Below are 27,585 nucleotides of genomic sequence, written 5' to 3' on the forward strand. Positions count from 1 at the left end.
CCTCTAAACCCTCAGCGTCAGCGGTGCCGGTCCGGCCCGCCCATGACTCAGCCCTCTCGCCCGCTTCGCCTCGCACAAAGCCCCCCTCCATTCTCCACCCTGGCAGGGCGAGATTTATGCAGCACCCGCTGCCTGTGTGCGGTGACTCAGCGGCTAACGTACAAAGGCCCGATTGACTTGGCTCAAACCCTGTCCTGGCATGTCAAGCCCCGACGGGCCAGCGGAACAAGGGCACAGGAGGTTGGCGCCGCAGAACCAAGTGCTGGGGATGGGCGTAGGCCGCATGCTGCAACAACACCTCTCGCGGTACAGCTGGGAGGGCTGGAACTGCGGCCAGCGTGCTGCTGCCTATTCGCGCTAATCCAAGGGCTGGCCTTGTTACAGCTGATCTCGCTAAGCAGCCAGGCAGGAGTTTTCCAGCAACCCTGGAAGAGTAGCTTGGTATCTGCATGCAAAAAGAATCCGGCTTGCTTCTGTCAAAGACCCCCCTCTGCCAAAGGGTGGCTAAGGTTTTGTTTCCCCCCATTCCACAGGCAGGGAAACTGAGGCACGGTAGGAGTTAAGTGACAGGACCAAAGGTCACCCAGGGAGGGCTGTGGCAGAGCTGGAAACAGAACCCAGGTGTCCTGGCTCCCAGTCCTGTTTTTGCACAGATGGGGAAATTGAACGCCAGGCCAACATTTTTCAAACGCCAGGTGCCAGTTGCAGGACATCTGAATCCAAATCCATACCACAGTGGCTTGATTTTTTCATGGGTGCTGAGTCCCCTGCAGCTTTCATTGACCTGACTGCAGCGGAAGGAAGGCCGGCGGGTGCAGCCTGCATAATGCCTGGGCTCTCTAGCCACATTTCAGCCCCTCTCCCCTGGGCACAGCCGGTCGCCAGCTAGCGAAGTATTTATATCCTGCCATGTGAGGAGCCAGCCCTCATCTATTCAAGAGGCAGCAGCTGGCCGCCAGGGTGTTGCTCATTTATTTTCGGTTGCCAGACTCACCGGAGGAGCCGTGGCAGGATGGAGGCTGCACTCACCCTCTGGCCCTCATTAAATAAAGCAGTGCTTTGCTCACTGCCCTATGCCGCCCAGGGGGCTGCCATCTCCCCCCCCCTTGGAACAGCCTCAGTTCTCCCCCTCGGCTTCCATTTCACCCCATTAACGCCGGCTCTGCTCGCTTAGAAACTGCCCTGGGCAATGCCTTTCCATCCCTGGGCGCGTCTACACAGTCCAGCTGCAGTCCATAGACGCCGGCTGGTGCTAAAAACAGCCATGTAGAGGCTGCGGCTCCGGCTTTGTTAAAAAATAAACCCCCCCTTCCCCACCGCCCTAGGCTTCCGGGCCCGGTTCCAGCCCGAGCCTGGCCGTCTACACGGCTATTTTTAGTGCTGCTGCGTGAGTGTGAGGCTGCAGACCCAGGCGCTGAGACGCGCTGCCGCTTGCTGGGCCAACGTCCCCCTGAACGCACAGGAAGGTTCGCCCGCCAAGACGCAGGCCTGGGCGCCAGGACGGCTGGGTTCAGTTCCCGGCTCTGCCACTGAGCCAGGGAGAATGACAGAGTGGTAAAACCAGCGAGCAAGTTCTGTCTACCTTGCTGGTTACACACTCCCCCCGCCTCAACGGGCGCGTTATCTGAGCCCCTCTCAGACATCCATAAATCCCTCGTCCCGCTTCCGCGCTGGGGTAGAAAACTTCACAAGCTCCATTTTACAGCAGTGGTAAACTGAGGTGCGGGGAGGGAACGGGAGTGGCCTGAAGTCCCCCAGTGACTCAGTAGCCGAGCCAGGAACAGAACCCCGAGTTCGGTGTCCGTGGCCCTGTGGTCAGCCTAGGCTGCCTCTCCCAGGAAGAGACGAGAAGAGATCCTGGCTAGCCCAGGTGACTCTGGGGTGAGAAGCCTTGTTGGAGCTGCAGCTGTTCAGTCCCCCAAGGACCACAGGCTTCCCTGGCTGTCTGGTGCGGGAAATTGGTGGAAGCCACGTTCTCCACGTCATTAACCCACACGGGACAAAGCCGCGTGGATCTGGAGGAAGCCTCGTTGGCCCAGCATAAAGAAGGGCGGAGCCTTCGGGTAGCAACTCATGCTCTGACGGCCCAGCTCCTCAGAGGATTTAGGCACCTAAAGATGTTTGCGGCGCAGGGCACTGGCCAATTTTCCAGCAGACTGGCTCGGGTTGGTCCTCTCTGGCTCGCCCCACACAGCTGAGAGAGCCGTACCCCAGGGGATCGTAAAATTGGGCTGCAGAAAGGAGTTCTAGAGTCATAGATCGTAGGGCCGCACCATCCAGCTTGCCCATCCTGTATATCACAAGCCAGAGACTCTCGCCCAGTTACTCCTCTGCCAAGCCCTCCCCTCCTACCCCATCATCTTATCTCTCCCTGGGGGGAATGGCCCCAGAGGTGGGGAAGGAGCAGAATCGCTCTTATCTTCTTGCCTCTTAAAATACATCCCAGCTCATGGGGGAGTTGCATCAGCTGATCCCAGCTGACACATCTTGCAGGCAGCTGGTCAGGCCTCCTTTCCCAGCCGCTGTAGGAAGCAGCTGCGTTCTGCTGTCTCACGGTTCAACGCATGCGGTCATGGTGTTTCCAAGCGGGCGCTCGCAAATAGCTGGGCTTGGACTCTCCCGCGCGCCTCTCGCCTGTCGCCGCTGGCTTTGCATTTAATTATACCGAGGGATTCTGCAGGAATCCATGTGGTGGCTGCTCAGAGGTCACAAGTCCGAGTTGCTCTGCTTTATCTGTCTCTGGATGGAGAGGGAATCAATAGAGGAGCTGAGAGGATTCTCTGAGCACACCCCTGAGAGGTGGAGACACGTACCATTACCATTTTACAGTAGGGAAACCGAGGCCTGGGGTCTCACACTATGGGCTTGTCTACATGGGCAGCGACTCCTGATTCACTGCTCCTGATTAACTCCACGCGTGGGCGCTCTTATTCCAAGTGAGCTGCATGCTCTTTGGAAGTGGGTGGAAGGGAATGCCAGGCGGGGCCAGATCGGGATCTGAGGATGGACAGCCCCTCTGTTAGCTGCACTCCTGAGTCCCTAAGCGACACCAGTTGGGATCCAAGGGGCCGGATTGAGAATTGATACCCAAGCAGGGTGTGGCTGGCTATGAAACATTTTCGATAAGTGGGTGGAAGGCCAAGCAGGAGGGAAGCTGGCCTGGTGGTTAGGGCGCTAGCCTAGCAGTTGGGAGATCTGGATTCAATGCCGTGTGCGGTCACAGGCTTCCTGCGTGATCTGCAGCAAGTCACCGGCAGCCCATGAGAATCGGGTTCCTCAGAACATGCGAGGATCTGGGCTTTAATTGCTCTGTGCCTCAGTTCCCCATCGATAACATGGGGCCAGCAGCCCTTCACAGGGTGCTGCCAGGGTGGACACATTTAAATTGTGAGGTGTCAGATACTGTGGTGACGGGAGGCTGATAAATATGTGAGTCACTCCAGGACAGGCCAGGGTAACATGCGTCAGATGGACAGAGGAGCACAATCCAGCAGCCCCGTCCTTCCCGGTGCTCAGGGTGAAGTTACACTGAAGGCAGAATTGGGGCAGTTCTGGAGTGTAGTGAAGGCCTCTGGGCTGGGTACCAGGGATGTTTGCCCAGCTATAGGGACAACGCTTTGCTCCAGCCCCTCCGTGAAGGTGCTCGTGTGTTGGCCAGCTGTAATGACCTAGGCGGGCGCATGCCAGTTTTCTTGCTCCAGTTGCCCTCAGGCACCATCACGCTGGATCACTGTGGTAACCACTATGATCGTGCTGCCGCTCCAGCCTCTGCATGCCCAGACCAGCTCTTGGCCTGACTTAAAATCCCACCAGCAGTGAGAAATTAAGGTGAATCCTGGAATTGCCCATAGGCCCCCCAAAGGGAGAGAGGGAATATTGCCTAGGGACATCAATAACCATCTCTTTGTCTCTGCTTCCTAAACCCAGCAGATGTCTAGGGGCTGGCAGCTAATCATTTGTGGCTGTGAAAGGGGATGCGGGGGGGAAGGATTACCAAGACTCTTTTGATGTGACTGCCTCTTTAAAGAGAAAGATGACTTCACCCCAGATGTTAGCCACGCTCCATTCAAACTCCATGGGACTTTTCCCAGGGCTCTTAACACCGAGAGCGGATTCCCTCTTCCTTCCCTCCCCAGCCCACACAGAAGAGCTGTGCTCCAAGTGAAAGTTCGGCTGGGCTGGGGCGGATGCGGTGGAATTATCTGGGACTTTCTGTGCTTGCACCGGTTCCATTTAAGGTTTGTCTAGACGAGAGTTTTTGCTCTTGTTTTAACTGAACCAATTCAGTTAATTTTAGCTCCTGAAGATTTATTACTTATATTGTGGCATTACTCAGGATCCCCAGTCCTCGGCCAGGACTAGGTGCTGAAAAAACCCAGAACGAAAAAAAGGCAGTCCCTGCCCCAGAGAGATCACTAATCTAGGCACACCACAAATGTTTGCAATTACGGCTCAGCCTCTGGGACCCGGAACAAATGTCTGTGGAGTGTCCAGACTAGCTAATGGGGCTGGTACACTACTTCGAAATCATATGGGACAGGCGGGCAATTAAAGGGCAAGACACTGAACCCTTCAGTTGGGAAGCGGATTGCTTTATTAAAATATAGATGAGGCACAGAATACATTGCGCAACTCAGCGGGCACGTCTCAGCTGGTTTTATGGGCTGGAAGACACCGCAGCAGAGCAGAAAGTTGGACGGGAAGCGACAGATCCGCGTGTCCGCTTCAAAGCCGGCTGCCAGGATCCAAAGCCACCAGAAGGCACGTGGACGCCTGCAGAGGAGCCCATTTGTCTTTGGGTTACACTGTGTCATCTTCATATCCTTCCCAGAGTGGATACCAGCTTGGTGATAGCTCCGCGGGGGTGGGGGGGTCTCATTCTTTCTTGGATCGGGAATAGCCATGAATGAGTTGGACAAACTGCGCACCAGTAATTTCCTCCATTGGTGAGGAATTTGAGTGACCATCTATTCATGGTCGCTGGGGAAGAGGGAGCTTGCCCTAAACCAATGTTATTAGGGTGTTTCTTCCCAGATCTTTGTTAGATCAACAGGAGGGGAGGTAATTAGCAATTTTGAATGACTTGGGCCGCATCTTCCGCTTGTGTCAATGGACGTTCTCTACCGGCTCTGATGGAGCCATGCTGATATACACTGGCTGAAGATTTGGCCCATTGACTTCAAAGGAGGTGGGATATTCACCCGCTGAGGATCCAACCCTGTGTATGTGCAGGTCAACGTGTGGACCTAACCAGTATGCAATGTGTCTCTAACCCCCCAAGGCAGACCCAACATCTCTGGCTGATTGCTGCAGGTAGGGGGAAATAGACGAGTCAACACCAGCTCGGAGGAGACCTTCATTGCTGTAAGAGGAGCACTGTTGTAAAAGGGTGTCGGGTGGTTCTCTAGACTGGAGCTACCTCAGCCTTTGCAACTCAGGAACCTGTTCAAGTGCTGTCACCTATTTCGCTGTGGATCAAGGTCATTTTCCCCATTCACAAGCCAACAGACGTTCGTCATTTAGATTAAAAAAAAATGCCGCGTAGATCTCGTAAAGACATCAAATGTAAATTAAATACCTGTGCAAACAAACCAGACAAACACACCAGAAGACTGAAAAAAAAAAATTCTAGGGCAGTCATGGAGTAGGGAAAATGAACCTGATTCTTATTTACTCTAAGGCCTACAAGTGTAATGAGGCCTTATCATGCATGTGAATTATAATTACACGCTGCCAGGGTGGTGTAAAGGGACCTTAGTATAAGTGAGAGTCAGGTCCCAGGTGTAATTTGTTGTATAACAAAAGTAATAAAAAAATTTGATTGGTGAATTCCTCCCAATCTTAAATTCCTCCATGTTGCACCTGAAAGAGTGAATGTCCCTTGGGATGGGGAATGGATGTAGCCAATGCATAAAACAATGCAGAGCTAGGGAGTTACTCTCCATGAACTGCATACCCCCTGGAGCCATGACTGAGCCCCCAAGCCCCTGATTCTACTTTGCTACATTCTACAGGACACAGGAATTTAACTCTCAAGTGTTTAAAAAGAAAATCCAAACAAGTGCATTAAAAAAATTATTTAAAAAATAGGTAAGTGTTACAAGGGTAAATTTCCTAAACGATGCTTCTGATTGTCAATAGAAAACTGCCTATTTTAAATTTAGAAGGGGGCCAGCTATTAGAGGAGAATGGGGTGAAGAGATCCCCTCTGCCCTACAATGACATGGTTTCACTTGAGCAGAAGTAATAGCTGTGATGTGTCTGCGGTCAGCGCGTCTCCACACTGCTTCAGTCATCCTCTGAAGACCACGATTCTTGGTCATCTCGGAGCTGGAATTTCAGATTTTGGTTGGGTCCCAGGTGAATGACATTGTCCCCAAATGGGGGTGGGACAGAGATGGGCTGAACCTCAATGTCCAGGCTTTGCATGTGAGCACTCTGCATTATGTCAGCGAATTTGCTGTCGTCACTTTCATTGGAGACCTGGCCTTTCTTGGCGCATTCTTCTCCAGCCCTGTGGCCTTCGTCATAGACCGGCGTTTGCAACGGGCTCTGGCTTAGCATTGTTTCTGAGATGGGGAAGGCCTCCAGTTCCTCTCCGTGGAATTCCTGGGTGATGGTGACCTTCCCAAAGAATTCGTCCCCAGAAGAGCTCACCTCGTCCCGTTTGGATATTGCACTATCATTCTGACCAGTTAGCAGCGGCAGGTCTGAGATCCCGTTCAGTACCTGTTCTTCATGCAGCCCGTTCAGTTCTCCGTTGGCACTGTTCTCCGTCCAAATGAGGCTGGACGTCGTCAGTTCCTTGGCACGCGGTGAGGAGCCCATGAGAGTCTCCTGCAGACTCCCTGACTCACTCACGCCGGGCAATGCAGTAGAGGAGTCGCTGCCATCTTTCCCAACCTCCTGGGTCTGATCCGACACTTCAACCCCGCCTGGAGCCTGCTCATCTTCAGGGTGCAGCTCCGAAAGCCTCACACCCAACATCAGCTCCTGGTTAAACTCCAGAGCTTGCTCCACAATCTCCAGGATGTCTGAATCTTTCATGACGTCTGCCGGAATCTTTGCCACCATCTCCGCCGAGCTGTCCATGCCGCTTGGATTCGCCTCTGTAGCATCCTGCGGCTGCCCAGGGTCAACTCCTTCGCTGAACTCTGGATCAGAACCCGGCTGGGATTGGGTGACATTTGGTGACTCCTCATCCTCCGAGGAAAGAGGGCTGCTGGAATCTGGGCTTCCTTTCTGGTTGTCTTGAGGCTCTTCTTCCAGCACACTCCCTCCTAGGTTGGCCACGCTGGTCAACAGAGAATCCTTCTGAGCATCTTCTGGCTCAGCAGGGCTGATAGCATCTAACATACCATCGCTCTCTGTCTGAGCGCCACCTGGGCTGCAGCTGCCCTCGCTGTCTTTTGTGGGGAAATCATCATCCTTTTCCGGCTCCCAGGTGAAATCCGAGCCGTGGGGCTCGCTCTCCTCTAGAGGAAACGCTCTCCCCTCACTTCCTGTGCCAGTGTCACTCTCCTGCGCGACGGTTCCTTCAGCCTCCTCCTCCAGTTCCGCAGCAAAGAGCCTCTCGTCCCTCGGCACTTCAGGCTGTGCCCCGGGCACGGCTGGGTCTTCTCTGGTGAGAGTTGACGTGTCAGCCTGGATTTCCTCAAAGTCTTCCGGACCCGAAGCTTCCTCCCAACTGGGTGTCTCTTGGCCGGGCGCGGAAACCATGAAATAACTTCCTTCTTCCTCCAGGCTCTCTGCTGGTCTCGCCAACCCCATGCCAGGTCCACCCTCCTCGCTGCTCTCCTTCATTCGGGGGCTTGTTGGCTGGGCCCTGCTCTCTGGCGGTCCTACATCCTCTGGAGAAAGTGCAGTGCTGGCGGGAGCCGGTGCTGAACTTCCAGCACTGCCACTTGTTGGAGGCTGTTGGGTGGACGTGGTTCCAGCCAGCACTTCCTTTTCGTAGAAACGCAGGGGTGTGGTATCTGGCAACGTTTCCTCCAGCATAATCCTCGGGCCGCTATCCAGTTCCTCCTCCACCCCTTCCAGCTTCTGGGAGGCATTGGGGGAGATATCCTCCAGGGATTCCAGGGAGTCCTCCGATTCTGAAGAGTCACCTTGTGTGTGAGGATACACCTTGGAGGCCACGGTTACGTTCTCTGGCCTTTCAGGCTCTTCACAGAGCTCTTCCCCCGTTTCACCCGCATCTTCTACCTTCATTTGCGTCTCCCAAGGCTCCTCCAGCGCCTTGGTCAGTTCATTTCTGATCTCAGGGCTGGGGGAGACTCCAAGCTGCAGGGCAGGTTGGCTCTGGATGTCCTCGGGCCCGCTTTTGCTGCTGTACTGGTCTTCCATCAGCTCTGGGATGGGGCTGGCCTCCCGTTCTGCTTTGCTGTGTGGCACTGGATACTCCCCGCCTATAAAGTTACCTGCATCCTCCTCCTCATCTCCCATTATTTCTTCCATCTCCACACCCAAGCTGCCCTTTATCTGCTCGCATTCGCTTTCTGTTACTCCTGTGCTGGTCATTAAAGAGTCTGCCCATGCTAACTCTTGCAGAGCAAAGCCAGCAGCTTCCCCCGTCTCTGGATAGCCCACGGCATCTCCCTTGCCCTCCCCTTCCTGCTCCTTTGGCAGGCGCCTTTCATAGTCTTCTTCCGCTTCCTCCTCTCTGCCCAAGGACTCTTGCCTCTGAACATACTCCAGATCCTCGCGTCCCAGCAGAACGTCTTGTTCAAAGCCGTTCTCTTGCAGACCCACAATCTCCTCCTCCAAGGTATCTTTCTCCTGCTTTAAGATTTCATGTCTGGAGGCATTCTCATCTGCACTGAGATCCTTGCGGCCCAAAGTTTCCACTCCCAGCTCTTCCTTGTGTCCTTCACTACCCTCTCCTGCTACGTCCATGGTCTCATCTCCCAGGGTATTTTCTTCAGCCCTTGACACGGTCTCATCCCCAAAGATGGCCTCTTTGATGCTCAGGAGCTCACGTTCAGATAACATCTCTTTCCTCCCTTTCTCTTCTAATGTAGCATCAGTCTCATGAAGCAACGTTTCCTGCTGCTCAACATTTTCCATCTCAGCCCTACTAAGATGCTCTTCTTGGTGGCTTTCCACAACCAAAGCCGGCTGACTTTCCAAAGGCAACGGCGGGCGACTTTCCATGGGCAAAGCTTCAGTCGCTTGTATTTCTGTCTGCAGAAATTCACTTTCCTGCATCTCTGCTGGGACGCTGAGGTCTTCATTCTCCCTGGAAGGGCTCAAGGGTTCTTGCCTTTCCTGGTCTTCTGACAGATGCAACGCTTCTGTGCTCTCCACCTCCAGGTCGTCTTCTCTTCGGTCAAAGTCTCCCAAATTTCTTTCTGCAGCAGCTAAGTTGCTGTGGCCACTTATTCCAGCCTCCCAGCTCTCTCTCTCTGCCCCAGAGAAAACCAGCCCGCCTTCATCCAATGGACTTCCTGGCTCTGTGCTTTTGCAAACCACATCCGGCTCCCCACATGCCTCTGTGCTCTGTAATCTCGGTGCCTCCTCTTCTTCTTCACTCTCATTCTGCTCCCATGATCTGGCTTCCTCCTGGGTCTCTATTTCAGATCTTCCCTCAGCGGCTAGAACGTCAGGGATGCTTTCTTCATTCTGCTTGGTGGGGGAACCTACCTCTGACTGGGGCCATTCTACGTCCTGGAACTCCTGCGTTTCTGCTTCCCTGGTCCCCTCTTCCAAGCAGGGTTCTAGGCCACTATCCATTTCATCTGGGGCTTCAGTGTCCGTGACTGCCTCGAGCTGCTCTGCTTCCATCTGGCCTTCACACTCAGCCACCTTTCCTTCTTCCAGGAACTCCGCGCTGGGAAAAGCAGCTAACCCGGGAGCCTCTTCCAGGACAGAAGAGTCATAAGAAGGCACGTCATTTGGGATCCTATCTGCTTCAAGAGGGCTGGAGTCCACAGAGAGATCTATTACTTCCTTCAGTGCATCTTCCAATGCTTCGCTGACCAGCTGGCTGGGACAGAGCGAATCCTTGGCAGTCAGCTTTCCGGGTGGTTCTTCAGCCGGCTTTTCCTTGACCTCTTTCTTGGCTTCCTCATGGCATTCGCCCTCCTTGCCCGTCTCCTCTGCTTCCACCTTGCTCGCCGTTTGATCTTCACCGTCTGCTCCCCGGCTGCTGCGTTCCGTGTCTGAATCGGAACACCCCGACGGCACCGTGGAGCCCAGCCTCTCGAACGGCTCCCGGGAGAAAGAGTGGGCCACCGTCTCTGCTTTGGCAGCTTTGATCGTCTCTCCAGGGTGGGCCGAGCCCAGCGTGATGGCGCTTGAGTTGCCCGGAGCTGCAGCATCCCTCACGGCGTGGGCACTTTTCAGGAGTGGGGACTGAAGGACTGAGTTTATTTTTTGGAACTCTCTAGCAACAGGGCCATCGCTCTTGGGCAGCCCGACGGCGGCTTGTCGCCTGGGGGAATCGTTTTGGTGTCTTGCTAGCTGGGTCTTGTTCTCTCCCTTCTGGAAGGTGGTGGGGCTCGAGCTGTGGTCCCAGGAAACCAGTCTCCTGCTCTCAGGCGTCGTAGCTCGCAGTTTGCTGTTGCTAACTTCCAGCTTGGCATCTGCGAAGAGCACAGAGGAAAAGGAGCATGATTAATATGCCGAAGGATATCACCAGCGGGAAAACACCAGCTACTCAGGGGCCCTGTAATTCCAATGAGCAGGCATAAAAGCAAAGGTGATTTAACTGGTTGGAGCAGACTACCAAAGGAAGTGGTGGATCCTCCGTCTCTTAATGTCTTCAGGTCAAGACTTGCTGCCTTTCTGGAAAGATGCTTCAGTCAAACGCATGACTTCACTGAAGCCGACAGAGTTGCAGCTGCTTATACCACAGGGAAATGGTCTGATTTTGATATAGCGCCTTTGCTCCAAAGGGCGGGTGAAATTCACTGCTCAGCTGTGAGCCAGCACCGCTCAAGTCTCAACTATTTTGAAGCCTTAAGTGGGGCTTCAGTGGTGCAAAGGGATTTGTTTTGGACACAGGGATCAGTTTCGCCCCATATGCATCCAGGAATGGCCCACCACTGGAATGCAGCCACCCTTGGGGTGGAACATAGCAGCTGTGTAACAGGGCACAAGAACGCTACTCAAGAAGTTAGGTATGGGATGGGGGGTTTAAGAGCCAAACGCTGCTCTCCCTTGCAATCCTACTGACATTTAACAGGGTTGTAGAGCTGTAACTAAAGCAGAATATTGGTACTGTGGATAGAACTTAAAAATCACATTTTGTTTTTATGCACAAGGAAGATGACTGTCCTACTACACCCCAGATGTGCATGATGATAGCTTCCTAATTAACTGTAATTGAAAACTAAAATGGATAAGATCTTTTAGAAATGAGAATGATGCACACTCTGAGTGCTTAGAATTACACTGCAATATTTCCCCTAGATGCTAGCTTCAAAGACTTAATAACCGGTCATGCAGATTATTTAGAAACCTAGGGCTGATGACAGGGCTACAGAGGAATCCAAAACAATAATAATACCTTGTCTCGTGTTCTCCACCCATTCACTTCAGCATTCAACCATCATCTATTACATCTCCCAGTGCCCTATTTGTGGTCAATGCCAACTCCTGCAATATTAGGGCAAATTTTGTGATATTTGGTGTTTTTTCTTAAAGCCCCAGCTCCAGGAGTCCTGTGATTAGGTGGGACTCTCAGCTATCATTTGGGGGGAAAAAAGTTTCTAACCTTCGTAGCTGCAGAGAAAACCTTGGAAACATGAGCCTCAAAGACTCAAAAACTAGAAGGACAATACAGAGAACCTCACAAATGTCATTTAAAAAAAATCATGATTTTTAAGCCAATCTCATGGATTTTTTTGTGGGGGGAGGGGGGTAGGATGATGACGGACGCTCAGGGATGACATGCGACTGCCCCAGAAGAGGAAAGCATGCATGTCCACGTTGGTCAACGCGTGTTGTGTGCCTCCCATCTGCGCCCGATCCACAGAGGACACAAGTCTGTTCCCGCAGCCACCCACAGGGTACATCTGCCCTGCAATAAAAGACCCATGGCATGGCCGCGGCTGGCCCGGATCAGCCAACACACAGTTATAGAACTGCCGTGGTGACTGTTCAGGCGAGGAGCATTCCAGTGTGACAGGGATGTCACACGTAGCCCGCATCGCCCCGTGGGCGTACAGCTGCTGGGAGGTGGCAAGGGGACCTTCTTACCTCTGAAGCCGTTGACCAGTTTGTACTCGGCTGAAGGCATCTGCAGCCGGCTGCTCTCAGCTTCCAGGAGCGTCCTGAAAGGAACAATCAGATGCCGCATTATTTACGGATATGGAGCCCGGTCGCTCGCCTGCGATCAGGGCCCCGTTGTGCTAGGAGCTGCACATAGACTGTACTTGTGCAAGTTGTGCCCTGACATGCTCCTTTGCAGAGGACATTTGGGGTGGGGCGGGGGGGTGCTGTCACCTCTCCAGCTGTCGTGGAACTAAGGGGCTGGCACAGGACCCAGCTAGGAAAGGACCAAAGTGATCAAGGGCAAGTATAAAGAAACCAGCAAAGTAAATACGGACCCCGTCCTAGCTCGGAAGAATCATAGCAGGCGGGAGGAGAGCAAATCAAATACGAAGAGTTGCCACTGAAATTCAAAGGGATGCGGGGGGAAAGGTTCCAGTTTTGGTCCATTTCAACAGGGAGGAAACATAAGCCTGGAGAGGGAACATAACTGGGGGACAGTCATACTTCCGGCGAGCGGAGGGGCTGAAAACAGAGCAGGGGAAACCGAGGAAGAGGTTGGCAGCCCTTGACTTGTGTCTGTCTGTCATATTGGCTGTACTTACATGGCCTGCCAGCATGGAGCTGGCCTTAGACACCTCTGAAAACTTGGAGCAACCCAAAAATCTATCACATATTTATCCTCACAACCCCTCCACTCCCCACATCCCCATTGTACATGTGGGGAAACTGAGGCACAGAGCAGCTACGTGATTCGCCCAAGATCACACGGGGAGTTTGGGGCAGTGCCGGACGTTGCAACCTGGGCTTCTGGGTGCTAGGCAAGTGCCCTGAGCGCTAGACCATCCTTCCTCTCAAGCTGCCTGCTCGCTGGAACGTGTAGGGAGGGGCGTCTGGCGACGGGTGCCCCCAGATCGCCAATCCCAGCCACAGGCTGAGGGCCGGCGGATGCGCTGGGATTACCTATGGCGCCATCCCAACCCCCATGTCCAGGGCTGGGACGTGGGTCAGACAGGGACCCTGGACCCTGTTCCCATGGGGCGGCTGTGCCCGAGGCCCGCGCTTTTCAACGCTGCATTTTGCTCCACTGCTCCCTTCGCCCCTCCCCTCCGTCCCCACACAATCCCACACGTACACACAACCCTTCCGCAGCCTGCCCTGCAAGAGCCGCCATCTATTCTTTTTCTCCTTCCAGGGGGACCAACACCCAGGCACTCGATGACATAATGCCTGGTTCTGGAGGGGCTCCCCCCGGCTCCATGGAAGTCGCTATTCTCATGCTAATCTCCCTCCCCCCCCAACTTTTGTCTGGGAGCCATCTGGATGGGAAAGGGGGGGTGGGGGGAAGGAAGGCAGCTTGCTGCAGGTTCCCAGGGAAGGTCCTTTGGGGAGGGGCGGGAGAAGAGAAACAGACAAGAACGCCAAAGGCGCCTTTCGCCACCGGCAAATGAATCCCGCGTTTCAGTTACTTGTTTATTAATCCCTTTGCAAAAGGGGCTTTTCAAAACACAATACAAAAAACAAAACCCAACTCCTGTGAGGTCCGGAGGCTGCTCTCCTGGCTGTTTAACCGCCTCCTTCCCCCCCACTCCTCTCCCAGGAAGGCGGCTTTAAGCCTCGGGTGCAATCCACGGAAGGACACGGGGTTTAGGCCACGTCTACACTGTGGGTGCAGCAGCGGCACGGCTACAGAGCTGCCGCTGTTTTGCCCCTGGAGCGCTGGGTACAGCCACAGCATTGTCAGGGTCGCCGTGTCTACACGAGGAGCTTCTGCTGGCTGGCACAGCCGTGTGGGTCAGGGATCAGACCTCTTTCCCCCCACCCCACCTGACAGAGCCATGCTGGCAAATGTCCCTAGCATAGGCCTGGTCTATGTGGTTTAGGAGCCTAAGTCTGCACTGACTCTGGCCTGGCCTGCACTTAAAATGCAAATCGATGTCGCCACCTCGCTCAGGGTTGTGAATCACACACACACACACACACACACACACACACACACACACACACACACACACACACACACACACACACACACAACCCCCCCCCTTTCTGAGCATCCTAGTTAAGCTCACCTAGCCCCCAGTGAGCCATGCCCCAGGCTGCGGAGGAAGGCGAAAAAACCCCAGAGCCTTTGCCAATCTGCCCTGGGGGGAAATTCCTTCCCCGACCCCAAATATGGTGATCAGCTAAACCCTGAGCACATGGGCAAGACTCACCAGCCAGACACCCGGAAAGAATTCTCTGTAGTAACCCAGAACCCCCCTACCTAACGTCCCTGCATAGGCCATCGGGCGTATTTACCGCTAGTCTCTGAAGCACAAAGTGGGGGGGACGTTGGTGGCCTGTGGCTAGGACCAGACCTGGAGCCTTTGGAAGCCAGATGAGCTGCCATGCTGGGGCGCTGGGGTCAGTAGAGATTCAGAGGGGAGAGCATCCCCATGGGGTCACCCACACTGCCACCTGAACAGCTCCCTTCAGCCATGGAAGCGGAGGGAGATACAACCGGCGGCAGGCGACCCCGGGGTAAGGGCAGCTGTGTCTGTGCACCAATTCGCCAGGGCACACGTCCAGAGGGAAACGCCCGGTGGCCGCAGCGGGACCGACTCACCTGTAGGTCGCCACCTCCAGGCTGAGGGACATCTTCAGGTGCATGAGCTGCTGTCTCTCCTCCAGGACGTGCGCTATCTGGACACTCAGGGCCTGTTTCTCCTGCTCCAGAGACTCGAGGGCCAGCTGGAAACGAAAAGCAGGAGGGAGCAAAGGTCAGGGTGCTGCCAGGAGCGCTAGGGGAACGTGCCCACTCGCCCCGAAGACCAAAGCCTCCCTTTGCAGCTGCTCGTGAAGATCTGCTAGGCTGGGCTCCAAGGAACCGACCCAGCTCCTCTTCCGGCAGGACCTGAGCCCCTTCCCCATCTGCAATGCCGTGCTGCTCTCCCCGCTGTACGGATGGGAACAGAGGTGCCGAGAGACTAAAGGACTCGCCCAAGGCCACGCAAGGAGTCTGTGGCAAAGCAGGGACCCCAACCGCTACCTCATCCTTCTTGTAGCGCTCCGGGGCCCGGCTCGGAGCCCTGGACCACCAGGCGATGGAGGAGGAGCTGCGGGGAAGCACAACAGGGTATCCCAATGGCAGACAGCCGGGCTGCTCCGTTAGCTGGCGGTTCCTGGAGGCTGCTGTCATTTCTGCTCTCCTGTTTCAGGTGGCTCTCTTCTGGCAGGGGTCGGAAAGGGATCCCGTCCAGCCCAGCCCACGGTCCTCGATTCCAAGGCCAGGGGGGACCGTGGTGATCATAGCGGCTGACCCCTGGGGGAGCACAGGCCAGAGAGCCGCCCCCCCCACCCAAGTAGATCCTAGGGCAGGAGGGCAGGTCTTTTAGAACAACCTCCTGTCCTGAGGAAAACATTGCCAGGGAAGGAGAATCCACCCCACCCCGGGTGAATTGCTCCAGTGGTTAATTACTCTCCGTCTGGATTTGTCTAGCTTCAACTTCCAGCCCTTGGCTCACCTGAGACCTTCCTCTGCTAGATTGAAGAGCCTGTGTAGGTACTTACAGACCGTAATCAAGTCACCCCTTCACCTTCTCTTTGTTACCCTAAATAGTGTGAGATGATCGCCCGTCAGGCCCATCCCATTCCCGCCCCCCAGATATTCAGGGGTTCCACCATCAACCGTTGCTAGAGACATCAGAGGACACGCTACTATTCAGTGCTGATCAGCTTTCAACTCCCCTTCACTGGGAGAGGAGAGCTCTCAGCACCGCCCAGGATCAGGCCCTACCCACCCCGCCACCCCTGTGAGAGATAATGGCAGAAAAAAATGGGGATCTCCCCTCCTGCCGCCAACCCCACCAAGGAAACAGTGTAGTCCAGTAAATAAGGGATGTTAAACAACTTGTCTCTCTCCATTCTTCTGCTGTCGATTTGCCATGGGACCTCAGCTAATCCCCGCCACCCCATCTGTGCCTCAGTTTCCCCAGCTGTACAATGTGGGAAGCTAATACTACATCTCCTCCCCCCCTTCCCCCCGTGTAAAGTGCTTGAAGATCTACAGACACAGGGCGCTGGGGTTTATTAGTAGTGTCTAGCTCAAAAGCCACGGACCATGGTGTGTGAGGGGTTAATGATGAGTAGACGGTGCAGAGCTGCAGTCTCCGAGGCTTGGGGCGCCGGCCTCGGAGAAGAATGGCTGGGGGGCGGGGTGGGCGGGGAACGCTGAAACCGTCTTTTGTAGCCACCAAGTGCTAACCAGAATCTAAATCAGAAGCTGGAGAGCGAAAAGATCAACTTGCATGCCTCAGTGGGCTGCCCTGCAAAACAGCAGTAAAGAGCAAGAAGGAACAGCTCCCGTCTCACTTGTGGGGGATCATCCCCCCCTCCCAGGTTATTTTCCCAGCCTCCGCCCATGCAGCCAGTGGGAGGGGAACGGTGGGCCACTTTGAAAGCCCCCACAGGCTCTGCGTCACAAACAATTGACTTAGACACTTCTGCAAATCCCACAAGGCACCTAAATCCCTTTGAACACCCAACCCACATCGGGTCAGTGACTTATCCCAGGTCGCTCTGGAGATCCGTAACCGCGCGGGGAATTGAAACCAGGTTTCCCCAATGGAGGCTCGGGAACCAGCCCCTGCACCATCCTCCCACCCCGTTCTTGGCTCTCTTCCTTCTCTCTGGATGTTTTCACACGCCGGCTTTCAGATCTTTCCCTTCCCTGCTGTCCTCAGGCCCTACCCCAGTGAGACCCACTGATGTAACTGTCCTCACAGAGCAAAGCCGTACGGTAGGTAGGCTGATCTGCTGTCAAGCCAGAGTTTGCAGCAGTGCAGTTTATGCCAGTCTCAAGGACAGGGGAGGCTGCATTAGCAAATCTCAAAGGAGGCTGGTTTCGTTATCCCCATTTGTCACTGGGGGAAACTGAGGCACAGAAAGAGGGAGTGACTTGCCTGAGGTCAGGTTAGTTAGTGGCAGAGCTGGGAATACAACCCAGGAGTCCTGGCTCCCAGTCCCCTGGTGGGATAGGTTTTTTGGAGTACCGGATCTTACCACTCACCCCACCCACTCCCCCTATTCCATTGACAAGTCGCAGAGTCGTACTGGAAAAATTTGTTGGCAGGGGGGAGCGGGGAAATTTTAAAAAAGTTCCATTTTGAACCTGCAAAATGGAAACAACTTCAAAGTTTGGACCGGCTCTGGGTTATACACACAGAGCAAGAGACAATCCCTGCCCTAAAGAGCTCGCAGTAGAAAAGACAAGGGGGTAGGGAAACTGAGGCACAGAGCGGTGCAATGCTCTATCAGCTCAGTGACAGATCTGGGTGTAGGACCCGGGTGTTTCGGTTCCAACTGTAGCCAGCCCTCTAGGCCACAGTGTTACCTCCTGCACTGCTCCCACACCCTGAAATGCCTCCAGCGAGCCCCCGTCTCATTTCAAAGTTCCTCCGTCTGGAACGGCGATTTCCCATGGGCCTCTTGGCTTGCGCTGCATCCTGCTGTGCACTCTGGGATGCAGTTTGCCTGCAAGCTGCTGGTCCACAGCCAAGCTCTCCTATCGGATTTCTCCCCTCCCTTTCGCAGCCCTTTGCCCGTACAGGAAATAATCACTCAGCCTTCCTTCCCGAGGATGATAATTCAGCACTAATGGTCTCTTCCTCCCCAATCCAAGGGAAACCAGGGGGGAGGGAGGGGCAGAGACAGAAGAGAAGAATGAGAAAGAGAGAAGAGAAAGAACTGGATTATAGTGCTGAGGAAGCCGGGCTGAATTACTTCTCGGGTGGGGTCCAGGCATGTTCTGGAGGAGCCAGAGGGCGTGGTGGGGTGCGGAGAGTGAGCAGGGCAGAAATCTGCTGCCACAAACCCAGGCAGCGGCCCCCTTCCCACTGCTCTGACCCCGCAGCCTCCCACCCCTGAGCCTTTTTTTATTCTTCTCGCACACCAGGCTGGGGGCCTTGGGCAGGGGGGTGAGGTGTGAATTCCCGGCTGTTCCTATCGGCAGCCTCTTGTCAGATGTAGCCCCGGACTTTCACAGCATTCCTTGACCCCCTTACACGCTGGTAAAAACCCAGCGACATCCCTGCTCCACGGAATTATTTTTGCAGCTGTTCAGTTGCAACCGAACAAAGCCAGGCGAGATGTCTTCCCCTCCTTAAGCCCATTTGCTCCCTTGACCACAGTTACCTGAACCAAACAGCTGCTGGGACAGCTGGGACTAGGAGATCATGGGGGCACATGGAGGCCACGGGCAATTCGATCTCTGTCCCAAATGAGGTCTGGTGTCTTTCGACAGAGATTCCTTTTGAATCACTCTCCGGGAGGGTGCAGGAGAGATCAGAGAATAAAATTGCTGGGTCTGTGAAACTGGCCCAGTCAGCAATTTGCAGGTCAGAGTCAGATCTCATTTACAGTGGCGTGAATTTGGAGAAACGCCATTAAAGTCAATAGGATTACTCTGGATTTACACCAGTGTATGTGAGATGAGAATCTGGCTGTAACCCCGTTAGTTAACAGAGTTACTCCAGATTTACACTGATGTAACTGAGATCAGAATCTGGCCCTCCCGCCATTAAGATGAGCAGAATTACTGCGGATTTACACAAGTGTATTTGAGGCCAGAATTTGGCCCTTGTGCTTCCAAACCAGAAACAAACCCGCATGAGATCCTCGTGAGCCAAAGACACCTCTGAACTTTGAGGATGTTTGATATCTAGTCCACGACCTGAATTTTGGAAACAGGCCCAGGGGCTCATCTCCTGGATCCAAAACCTGATGCGTTTGGCATGATTCTGATCCCAGTTACACTGGTGTAAACGGGACGGAGTTACTCCTAAATTACAAGCAGCCAGATTCTGGCTCCTGTTCAGAAAATCCCAGCAAGCTGAGATGCTCACTACAGCCTGGAGCCACCTTTGTTCCATATAGATCTGGCGGCAGGAGGTTTTTTTTTTTTGTTTTTTTTTCCTAGACAGCAGCACTAAGTGATCCAAGCATCTCCCCTTTCAGAAAGCTTGGAAAAACCAGCGCTGGCAGGCGGAGTCCCTGAGGTTTGCATCCGCTCTCTGGTTCGGAAAGCGATGAACCCAATAACTGGGGCAATGTTTGATCCAGGGTGGGATAGTTTGACTTGCCTGGTGACAAGGGATGGACAGACAGAGGGACTGACCAGCCAGGACTCTGAACAAGGCGGACGTTGGGTCCATAAACTCATCAGTTACCCCGATTTGTATAGGATTGTAAGGGACTCCTTTACCTTCCAACTCCCTGTGAACATGTGTGTGATCTAAGATCATAAATCAGGCTGGACAACGCACCTGTCAGTCTAGGAGTCAAGGTAAATGTCCATATATGTTCAATACACGGAGACCGGCAAAACCCGGGCTAGGCTGGCGGCTTGCAACACGCTGATGTTTCGGATTCCAGGAGCTGCGGGGAGTTTCCCCCTCACCCCCACGCCTGACCTCGACTCCAGGCTGTGTTCGTGGCTTGCTCGTCTCGACCAACGTCCAGGTGTGAGTTCATGGACTGGATCCCGTTCCCAGCTCCGTCGGTGCAGCGCTGAGAACGTTAATTGGAGCCCCTGCTGCCTGGGAGGTAAGTGTCATTGTCCCACAGTGACAGTGGGAGTGACCCAGAGTAGAGTCAGGGGCAGGACCCAGAAATTGACCCACACACCTGCCATCAGCTGGTGGAAGTCTCTGATCCACAGGGGCTGGTTTTCCGGCAGAGGCAGAGAGGTGGGGATAGAACCGCTTGGAGGCGGCTCCAAGTCCGCCCCGGCTCTAACCACTAGAGCACATTCCCTCCCCTACCAGAGATCGGAATAAGTCCCTGGAGTCCTGCCTCCCACTCCCCCTGGGTCTAACCATTAGAGAACATTCCCACCCAGAGAGGGGGTTAGGACCCAGGAGTCCTGGTTCTCGATCCCACACCCACCAGGCTATCTCCTAGGAAGTGAACGGTTCTGTAAGCACACCTGTTCTCTCTCCCTTCCCCCACCCACCTGCAAGAACCACCCGGCCGGACCCACCTGGAACTTCTCGGCCTCCCCTCGCTGGTCCTGCCACTGTCTCGAGAGACTTTCCTCCAGCATCCCCTTCCGTGCCTTGAGCCCAGCCAGCTCCTTCTCCAGCTGTTGCAGCTGCAGCTGGTTCTGCCGGTTGCCTTCCACCGCCTTCCACAGGTTCTCCTTGGCCTGGCAGAAGGAGCTCTCCAGCTGGGAGACCTCGCTCTTGTAGGTCTCCACAGCTCCCCTCCAGATCTCGGAGAGCCGCTTGGAATAGTCCTCCACCTCCACGGGCTGGAAAGCCACCGGCCCGGTGCGGAAGTTCTCCAAGCTCTGGGAGAAGATCGCGATCTCCTGGTCCAGCCCAGCTTTTTCCTCCTCGTGAACTTCCACCAGCGCCTCCGCTTCCTTCTCCAGCTGGGCAGCTCTCTCCTTCAGCCAGATCTGAGCACGTCTCTCCTCTTCCAGCTCCTTCTTGCTCATGGCCAGCTGCTTCTTGGCTCCTTCCCGGGCCGCCCGCTCCCGCTGGCAGCTGCTCTTCACGTGCTGGATCTCCTCATACAGGTTGTCTCTGGCCAGCTCCGCCGTGTACTTCTCCCTGAAGGCGTCATCCAAGGTTGCCCTCAAGGCGCTCAGCTCCTCCTCATACTTGCATCTCCAGGAGCTCTCCACCCGGCTTTCCTTCGTCCTCTGGATCTCTGCTCTCAGCAGCTCATTCTCCTCTTCCAGGAACTTGACCCGGGCCAAGTAGGCTTCCAGGCGCTTGTTGAGGTCCCACATCTGGAGGGATTCCTCCCCGAGGGCTTGGCCTGTCAGGAAGCCCTCCATGCTCAGGTACACCAAGGCGCTGCTTGCCAAGAAAGTGCTGGGCTGGGCTGGACGGGGCCAGGGGAAGAGAGGAAAGGCAAGGGAGCCAGTGGCTGGGAAGGGAGCAGAGCAGAGCTATTCATACTCCCGGCTGCCGAGGGGGAGGCCCCTGAGAGTCAGCGAGAGCATGAAGTGGGCTTTAACCCTTCCCTGCCTGGGATGAGCGAAAAATCCAGACGCCTGACTCTGCTTTGGAATGAGACACTTTCACCCCAGAGCGAGAGGCTTACACCATATCCCAGGCACGGGCTCTGCTCAAATTGTCCGCGTGCCCCAGGCTGGGGAAAGGCTGGAGGGGGGATAGTGATACGAAAAGAGGCAGCGGCCAAGGCAATGGGCTGGGGGTGTCAGGAGAACTCTGGAGCCCTCTTCCCAGCTCCCCCACCATCCTGCTGTGTAACTATGCGCAAGTCCCCTCGCTCTGCTTGTTTCCCCTCCTACCCCTTGACTGGCTTGTCTGTTTAGACAGCAAGCTCCCTGCGGCGGGGGCTGGCTCTCATTACATGTATGTACAGCACCCAGCACCACGGAGCCCTGATCGGAGGTGCTACAGTAAGGCCAATAATTAGAATAAGCTACGCATGCCTCTGTCCATGTCCTTAGTCCACCATCTCCTAGAGGCTGCCAAGGGTCAGGACAATCCCATCCGCAGAGGGGCTGATGTGAGGTGTATACACCACTTAATTCCCACACCAGATGGCTAGTGGTTCCATAGGCCTTGACGGAGCCTGTGCCCCTCAATTAAATTTCACTGTAACAACCCAGGGATTTAAAGGGGGGAAAAAATCATGGTAGAAATTCTCGGAGGAAGAGTCAATGCTCAGGATTTTGTGGTGCAGGCGCCACCTTCCCACTGGGAACTGGGCTGAGAATCCACCAAATTCATTTCACCCTGGGCGCTGGAAATGGAGAGGAAATAATAGTAGATCTTGTGCGCGCGCATAGAGAGAAAGATAAAAATGCCCATTAATTAGAGCAGGGCAAAACAAAGTGGGAGGAAATTATGAGAATGTTTCCAAGTTTTATTCCCTTTTTAAAAAAAAAAAAATTAATGTTTCAATTAATTCCTAAATTTCGGAATTGTTTTGAAATATATAAAAAAAAAATCGCCAGGGGAAAACTTCAAAGATGGGATCTGTGATTTTCCTGGTTCTTTTTTCAAATTTCAGTCGGACACTTCAATCAGCCCAGCCATCCGTTCATTCCCCTCTCCATTTCAGCTACTTCTATGGCCCTCCTTGCCATAATGCTTAAGGTGTTTATCTGCACAACACACTGTGAGGGAGGGCACTGTTGTTATCCCCATTGCACAGAGGGAGAAACCGAGGCACAGAAAGACTAAGTAACTTTTCCCAGGCTCACGCAGGGAGTACACTTGATCCCAGGTCTCCCAAGACCACAGGACCAGCCTTCTTGTTAGTTTGGCTCCAATCAATACACTTACGGAGACTGTGTTACCTGGTGGGTAGAGCACTTTTCTGGGATTCCAGAGATCTAGGTGCAATTCCTGGTTTTGCTACTAGTTAACCGGCTTCTCTGTGCCTCAGTTTCCCCACCTGTAAAATGAGGACAACATGTGCTGTTAGAAAAGCTACAAAGCTGCAAAGCTCTTTGGAAATGTAAATTCCTAAATATCCTAATTACTTTGCCTGTTTTTTTCCTTCCTAAACTCAGAAAAATCCTGCTTGCCCCAAAAATGTGCCCAGCTTGCAAATGACACACGGAATTCATCTCATTATAACGCTACGAAGCTGGACCCCTCAGTATTATTCTTTAGCACCTTCCCTTGTTAACTTCCAGTCAGCTCTAGGATCCTCAGCTCTGTGCTTCCATATCCCCCGGTGACTCCCAGCCACGCCAGGTAGGAAAAGTTCACTATTCTATTCCCGTTTGCAGCACTGTCTGGGGCCTCTGGAGTGAAAACCCCCCTATGTCCCTCTTCCCCCTACTTCCCAAGGCAACAGAGGCATCCTCCAACAAGGAATGGGGACAGACTTCTGAGATGCCAGGTTCCTAGAGTGTTTGCCTGTCTCTGGGCACAAGAAGATCAAAAGGGGGTGCTGGGAAACAGCTATTGGAAGTGGTGGAGAAAGTTAGGGGGGAAAAGAAAGAAAGGAGAGAGACAAAGTTTCCTCACTCTGTTCCAATGCTGGTAGCACCAAGATATAGACCACTGCTGGTCAGGAAATTAAACTAGTCTACAAATTTTTTCAGGTTTCTATTGAAAACCTGGAAGAAATTTTGGTTTTTGGCAACTAAAACTGAAAAATGTCAGCCAAAAACGTTTAGTTTTACTCCAGATTTTCACAAGCCCGACCGGGCAAAATATTTCAGTTTTAATTTGCCAAAAATATTTTTGTTTTTCAAAAAGATAATTTGGAGGGTGGGGGGACGACACACAATTATCGCTTTTTGTTTGCTGAAAACAGAAAAACGTTCACTTTTTGGTTTTTCCAGAAAAACCCGGAAGATTTAGTTAAAAATCAGAGGCGTCCCACAGACATTCCCACATCAGCCAAATAGCCATTTTCCATCCCAAAAACCTTTTAGTTAGAAAATCCTCTCTCAGATCTAACAGAAACCATTGAAGATTTCACACCAGCGTACGCATTTCAGAAGGGAAATCATGGGATCGAAACACTTTGGGAGCTGTATCTCCTACAATCAGGTGTACCCTGAACCTGCAAATATACAGGTAATCCCAGATTCCCCCCACAGTGATAATTCAAGAACACAGAAATTTGCATGTGGAGGAATAGAAACAGAGGCATAACTGGGCATTGAAGGTTGCTTTCCCATAATCAACACTGCCCTCTGCTGGGAAATGATAAGGCAGAGCATCGTACAGGAAAACTATAGGTACCCACCAACCAATTAAAACGCTGATGCCCGCCCTCACTTACGTTTTGTAGACCTCATGGACCTTTTGTCTCATCAAGGTTTGTCCAGTGTTTGCCCCAGAAAAATTAGAGAAAGGAGAGGGGGGAAAAAAAACCCCTCTTGCTTGATCAAGGGATGCGGCCCAAACCCAGATCTTAAGCCCCCTGCCCCCAGGGCGCTCAAACATTTGAATTTGCACCCTGGTCTCCAGCGAGGTCACAGCTATAGTCCATTATTTATTTGTGTGTGTTACAATTGAACTAGAGGCTGCAGCACCGTCAGGGCCCCATTGTGCCAAGCACTGCACATACACGTACTGAGAGACAGTCCCTGACCCAAACAGCTGCATAGACACAGGTTGGAAGGGGAAACTGAGGCACAGGGAGGGGACGTGACTCGCCCAATATCACCCAGGAAGTATCTAGCAGAGCTAGGACTGAACCAAAGTTTCCCAAATCCCTTAAACCCCAGACTAGCCTTCCTGTCTGCAGCAAGCAGAATCAGTTGTTTCTTACGGTATATTTCCCAGTCCAATTTTTAAATGACTGAAAGTCATGAAGCTTTTGCCCCTTCCCTCGGGAGTTGATTGCAGCTTCCAAGAGCTCAGGTTGCCTAGCGTAATACACATATTAAAAGATCATGAAGCGCTTTGAGATCCACTGATGAAAAGTGTTACATAAAAGCTAGGGATTATTACCACCGTTTCGTCGTTGGTTAATTTCACCCAACGTCCCTTGTTCTGTCCATCCTGTGCCATTCTACCAACCTCTCTCCCGCCCTCTAGTTTACACCTTGCAGATACTTGTGGGCCGTTCTCATAGCATCCGTCCTTAGCCACACTCCACACATTTAGCTCTGGTAATTCTTCACTGTTCGCTCTCCGGCTCCTCCATCTTCTCTTCATTTTGGCCCTGCTCCCCCAGCCCCAGCTTCGCAGCAGCCAGCTGCCGCCAAGCCACCCCAGATCGGCCTGGAAAGAGAACGGAATTGCAGGAAACCAGCAGCGATTCCAAGTTTGAATCTTCCTCCTCCTGGCTTCCAGAGGAGAAGGACACACAGATGGTCACACCTCCCAAACGGCTTTGGGAGGACAGCAGTCCCATGTGGACTTTTCCCCCTTCATTTACATCAGTCCATTGGGCCAGACTGAGAGATTCCAAGGCCAGAAGGAACCAAAGGGATTTTCTAGTCTGACCTCCCCTATAACGCAGGCCATCAAATTTCCTGCATTAATTCCTGGTTGAACTCGGGCAGACCTTCCCGAAAAGACAGCAAATCCCGATTTAAAAATTGCCCGGGATGGAAAATCCACCACAGCCCTTGGCAGATCGTCCCAGTGATGAATGACCCTCCCTTTTAAAAATTTGCACCTTATTTCCAGTCTGCATTTGGCTCGCTCCAGCGTCCGGCCATCGGGTTTGGTTAGGCCTTTGTCTGCTAGAGCGAAGAGCCGGTTGTTAAATATTTGTTCCCCACGTAGGTAGGGGCAGACTGGGATCAGGTCACCCCTTCACCTTCTCTGGATTACACGAAACAGCTCGAGCTCCTGGAGCCCTGCACCCACCCAGCCCCCAGCGTGAGGAGGGAAGATGTGGCCAGATGTGGGGCTACTTGTCTTAGCAGTCACCTCTGCAATGTACAGAGCCAACCGCTCCCTCTTCCTTGGCTTTGAGGATGCCTGGGCTATATCCTTTCAATAAAGCAAAAGGCGGCTCCCCCAGCCCTCACCCCTCGGATGTCTTCACTCGAGAAGATGCTTCTCTGGGCATCCCCTGCTCCATTCAGCAGCAGACCTGGCCCATGCCCAGCAGATTGAATTTCCGCCGAATCTCCTGCCAGACATCCTGTCTGCCTGCCCAGCTTCCTTGCCCCAGCTCTGGTTTATTTCAGAGAGTCGGCATTGAAATGCCATTAAGCGACATGGATGGCTCTGACCAGCACAAAGGGCCTGTAATTCATCTCCGGCGCACCAGACATCGAGAGATGGATCTGTGCAGCGCTTTCTAATAGGAGGAGATAGCTGAGAAATCGGGGAGGCGGGTTGCATGGAGGGGACGGGACTGTGGAAGCAAAATGCAAGCGGCTAGCACGAGTGGAGAGGTTGGTGGGCTCAGCTGATGTACAACAGGAGACTCTACTTGTTGCTGCTGGTTCAATTCCCGCCCAAGGCAATGTAGGACTCCCAGACATGGCTCTGGACCCCACTGGGATGGGTGCTGCATTGACACAATCACCCCAGTCCCCAGCTCTTTCAGATCCAGAGATCTCAAAGCACTTTCCAAAGGAGGGCAAGTATCATCGTCCCCATTTTGCAGAGGGGAAACTGAGGCACAGAGCGGTAGGGATGGGGTCGTGACTCGCCCAAGGTCACTCAGCAGCAGCGCTAGGAAGAGAACTCAGATTTTCCAACTCCCAGAGCAGTGCATTAGCCCCCGGGCCCAGAAATTACACACTGTGCCTAAATCAAGAGACAACCAGAGGACAAAGACAGATAAGGGAGCACAAGGAGACAATAGCGGTCAGCGGCTCAATAGCTCATAGGAGTCACCCCCAGCTAAGGCACAGGGCAGATGAAGTGACTTGTCCAAGGTCACGCCAGGAGTCTGTGGGAGAGTCGAGATCTGAACCCAGCTCTCCTGAGTCCCAGCTCCGAGCCTACAGCAGCGAAAGGGAGTGAATAACCCTTCCTTCGTCTGTCATGTCTCTTCAGATTGTAACCTCGTCGGGGCAGGGACTGTCTCTCACACTTGTGGCTGTGACAGCGGGGCCCTGACGTCCGTCAGAGCTTCTGGATGCTAGTGTGTGCAAACAACAACAGTGCTGGGCCAGATGGCGATTGCTCAGAACGGAGTGACTCTTGTTTACACCAGCTAAGAGTCCAGCCTGCCTTGTTTGAGAGCAGGACAGACCCCGGGACGTGGCAGCGAGCGGCTGCAGAGAAAAAGTCCCATGTGCTCTATGAAGTAATCAGCAAGGAATGTAACCCAGAGGGCCAGCCGCCTCTGCCCTGCCTGGGCTGACATCATGTGGCTTTGCTGGATGCTGAGCCATCGCTCGAGAGGACAGGGGCGAACACAGACAGGCCTTTGGAGGCAGCTGCAGCAACGTACGTAGACAATTGAGAGATGAAGGTTCAGTCTCATGCAAGTTCTATTCTGTGCTACCAGATCTGTTCGTAAACCCGGCTGATTGCTGTAGAAGCTGCGACCCAGCTTGCCCAAGGTATTTAGGCACCTAACTCCTAGGGGAGTTACGCAGCTACATACCTTTGAGGATCCAGGCCTGAGCGCCTAGTTTCATACCGCTGATGTCAACAGTTATCAGTGTCCCTTAGCATTAGCTTACCCAGAGGCCCTTCCCAAAAGCAGGGCCCCGTTTTGCTAGTGTGCCTATTGAAATACATCAACTCTGCTCTTAAAAGCATACAGTCTACACAGACCAGGAAGGGAAACTGAGTCAAGGATGGCAGAGCCCAGACTGGAACCCAGGTCTCCGTCCACGGTTCTACCCCCTGGGCCACCCTGCCTCATCACTTAATTACTCCTAGTTTACACCAGCACAGGGGACAGCGACCCTGTGGTTCTTCTTTTGCTGCTGGCTGGAGTGCTTTGGTTTGGAGTCCCCCTGCC

The 27,585-nt window shown here is 53.6% G+C and overlaps 1 protein-coding gene across 1 annotated transcript; it reads right to left on the minus strand.

Moving 5' to 3' along the window:
- Positions 1 to 4,577: 4,577 nt before the first annotated feature.
- On the minus strand, positions 4,578 to 21,037 carry NES (nestin). Its single transcript, XM_067569630.1, has 4 exons — positions 20,234 to 21,037; positions 14,822 to 14,946; positions 12,202 to 12,275; positions 4,578 to 10,583 (listed from the first exon to the last, which is right to left on the minus strand). Exons 1-4 carry the CDS (start codon positions 21,035 to 21,037, stop codon positions 6,289 to 6,291), a joined length of 5,298 nt encoding a protein of 1,765 aa, XP_067425731.1. The 3' UTR covers positions 4,578 to 6,288.
- Between the last annotated feature and the right edge of the window lie 6,548 nt (positions 21,038 to 27,585).

Source organism: Emydura macquarii, unplaced genomic scaffold (assembly GCF_026122565.2).
Source record: "Emydura macquarii macquarii isolate MOO-44397 ecotype Brisbane River unplaced genomic scaffold, CSIRO-AGI_Emac_v2 contig_2924, whole genome shotgun sequence".
Classification (NCBI taxonomy): Eukaryota; Metazoa; Chordata; order Testudines; family Chelidae; genus Emydura; species Emydura macquarii.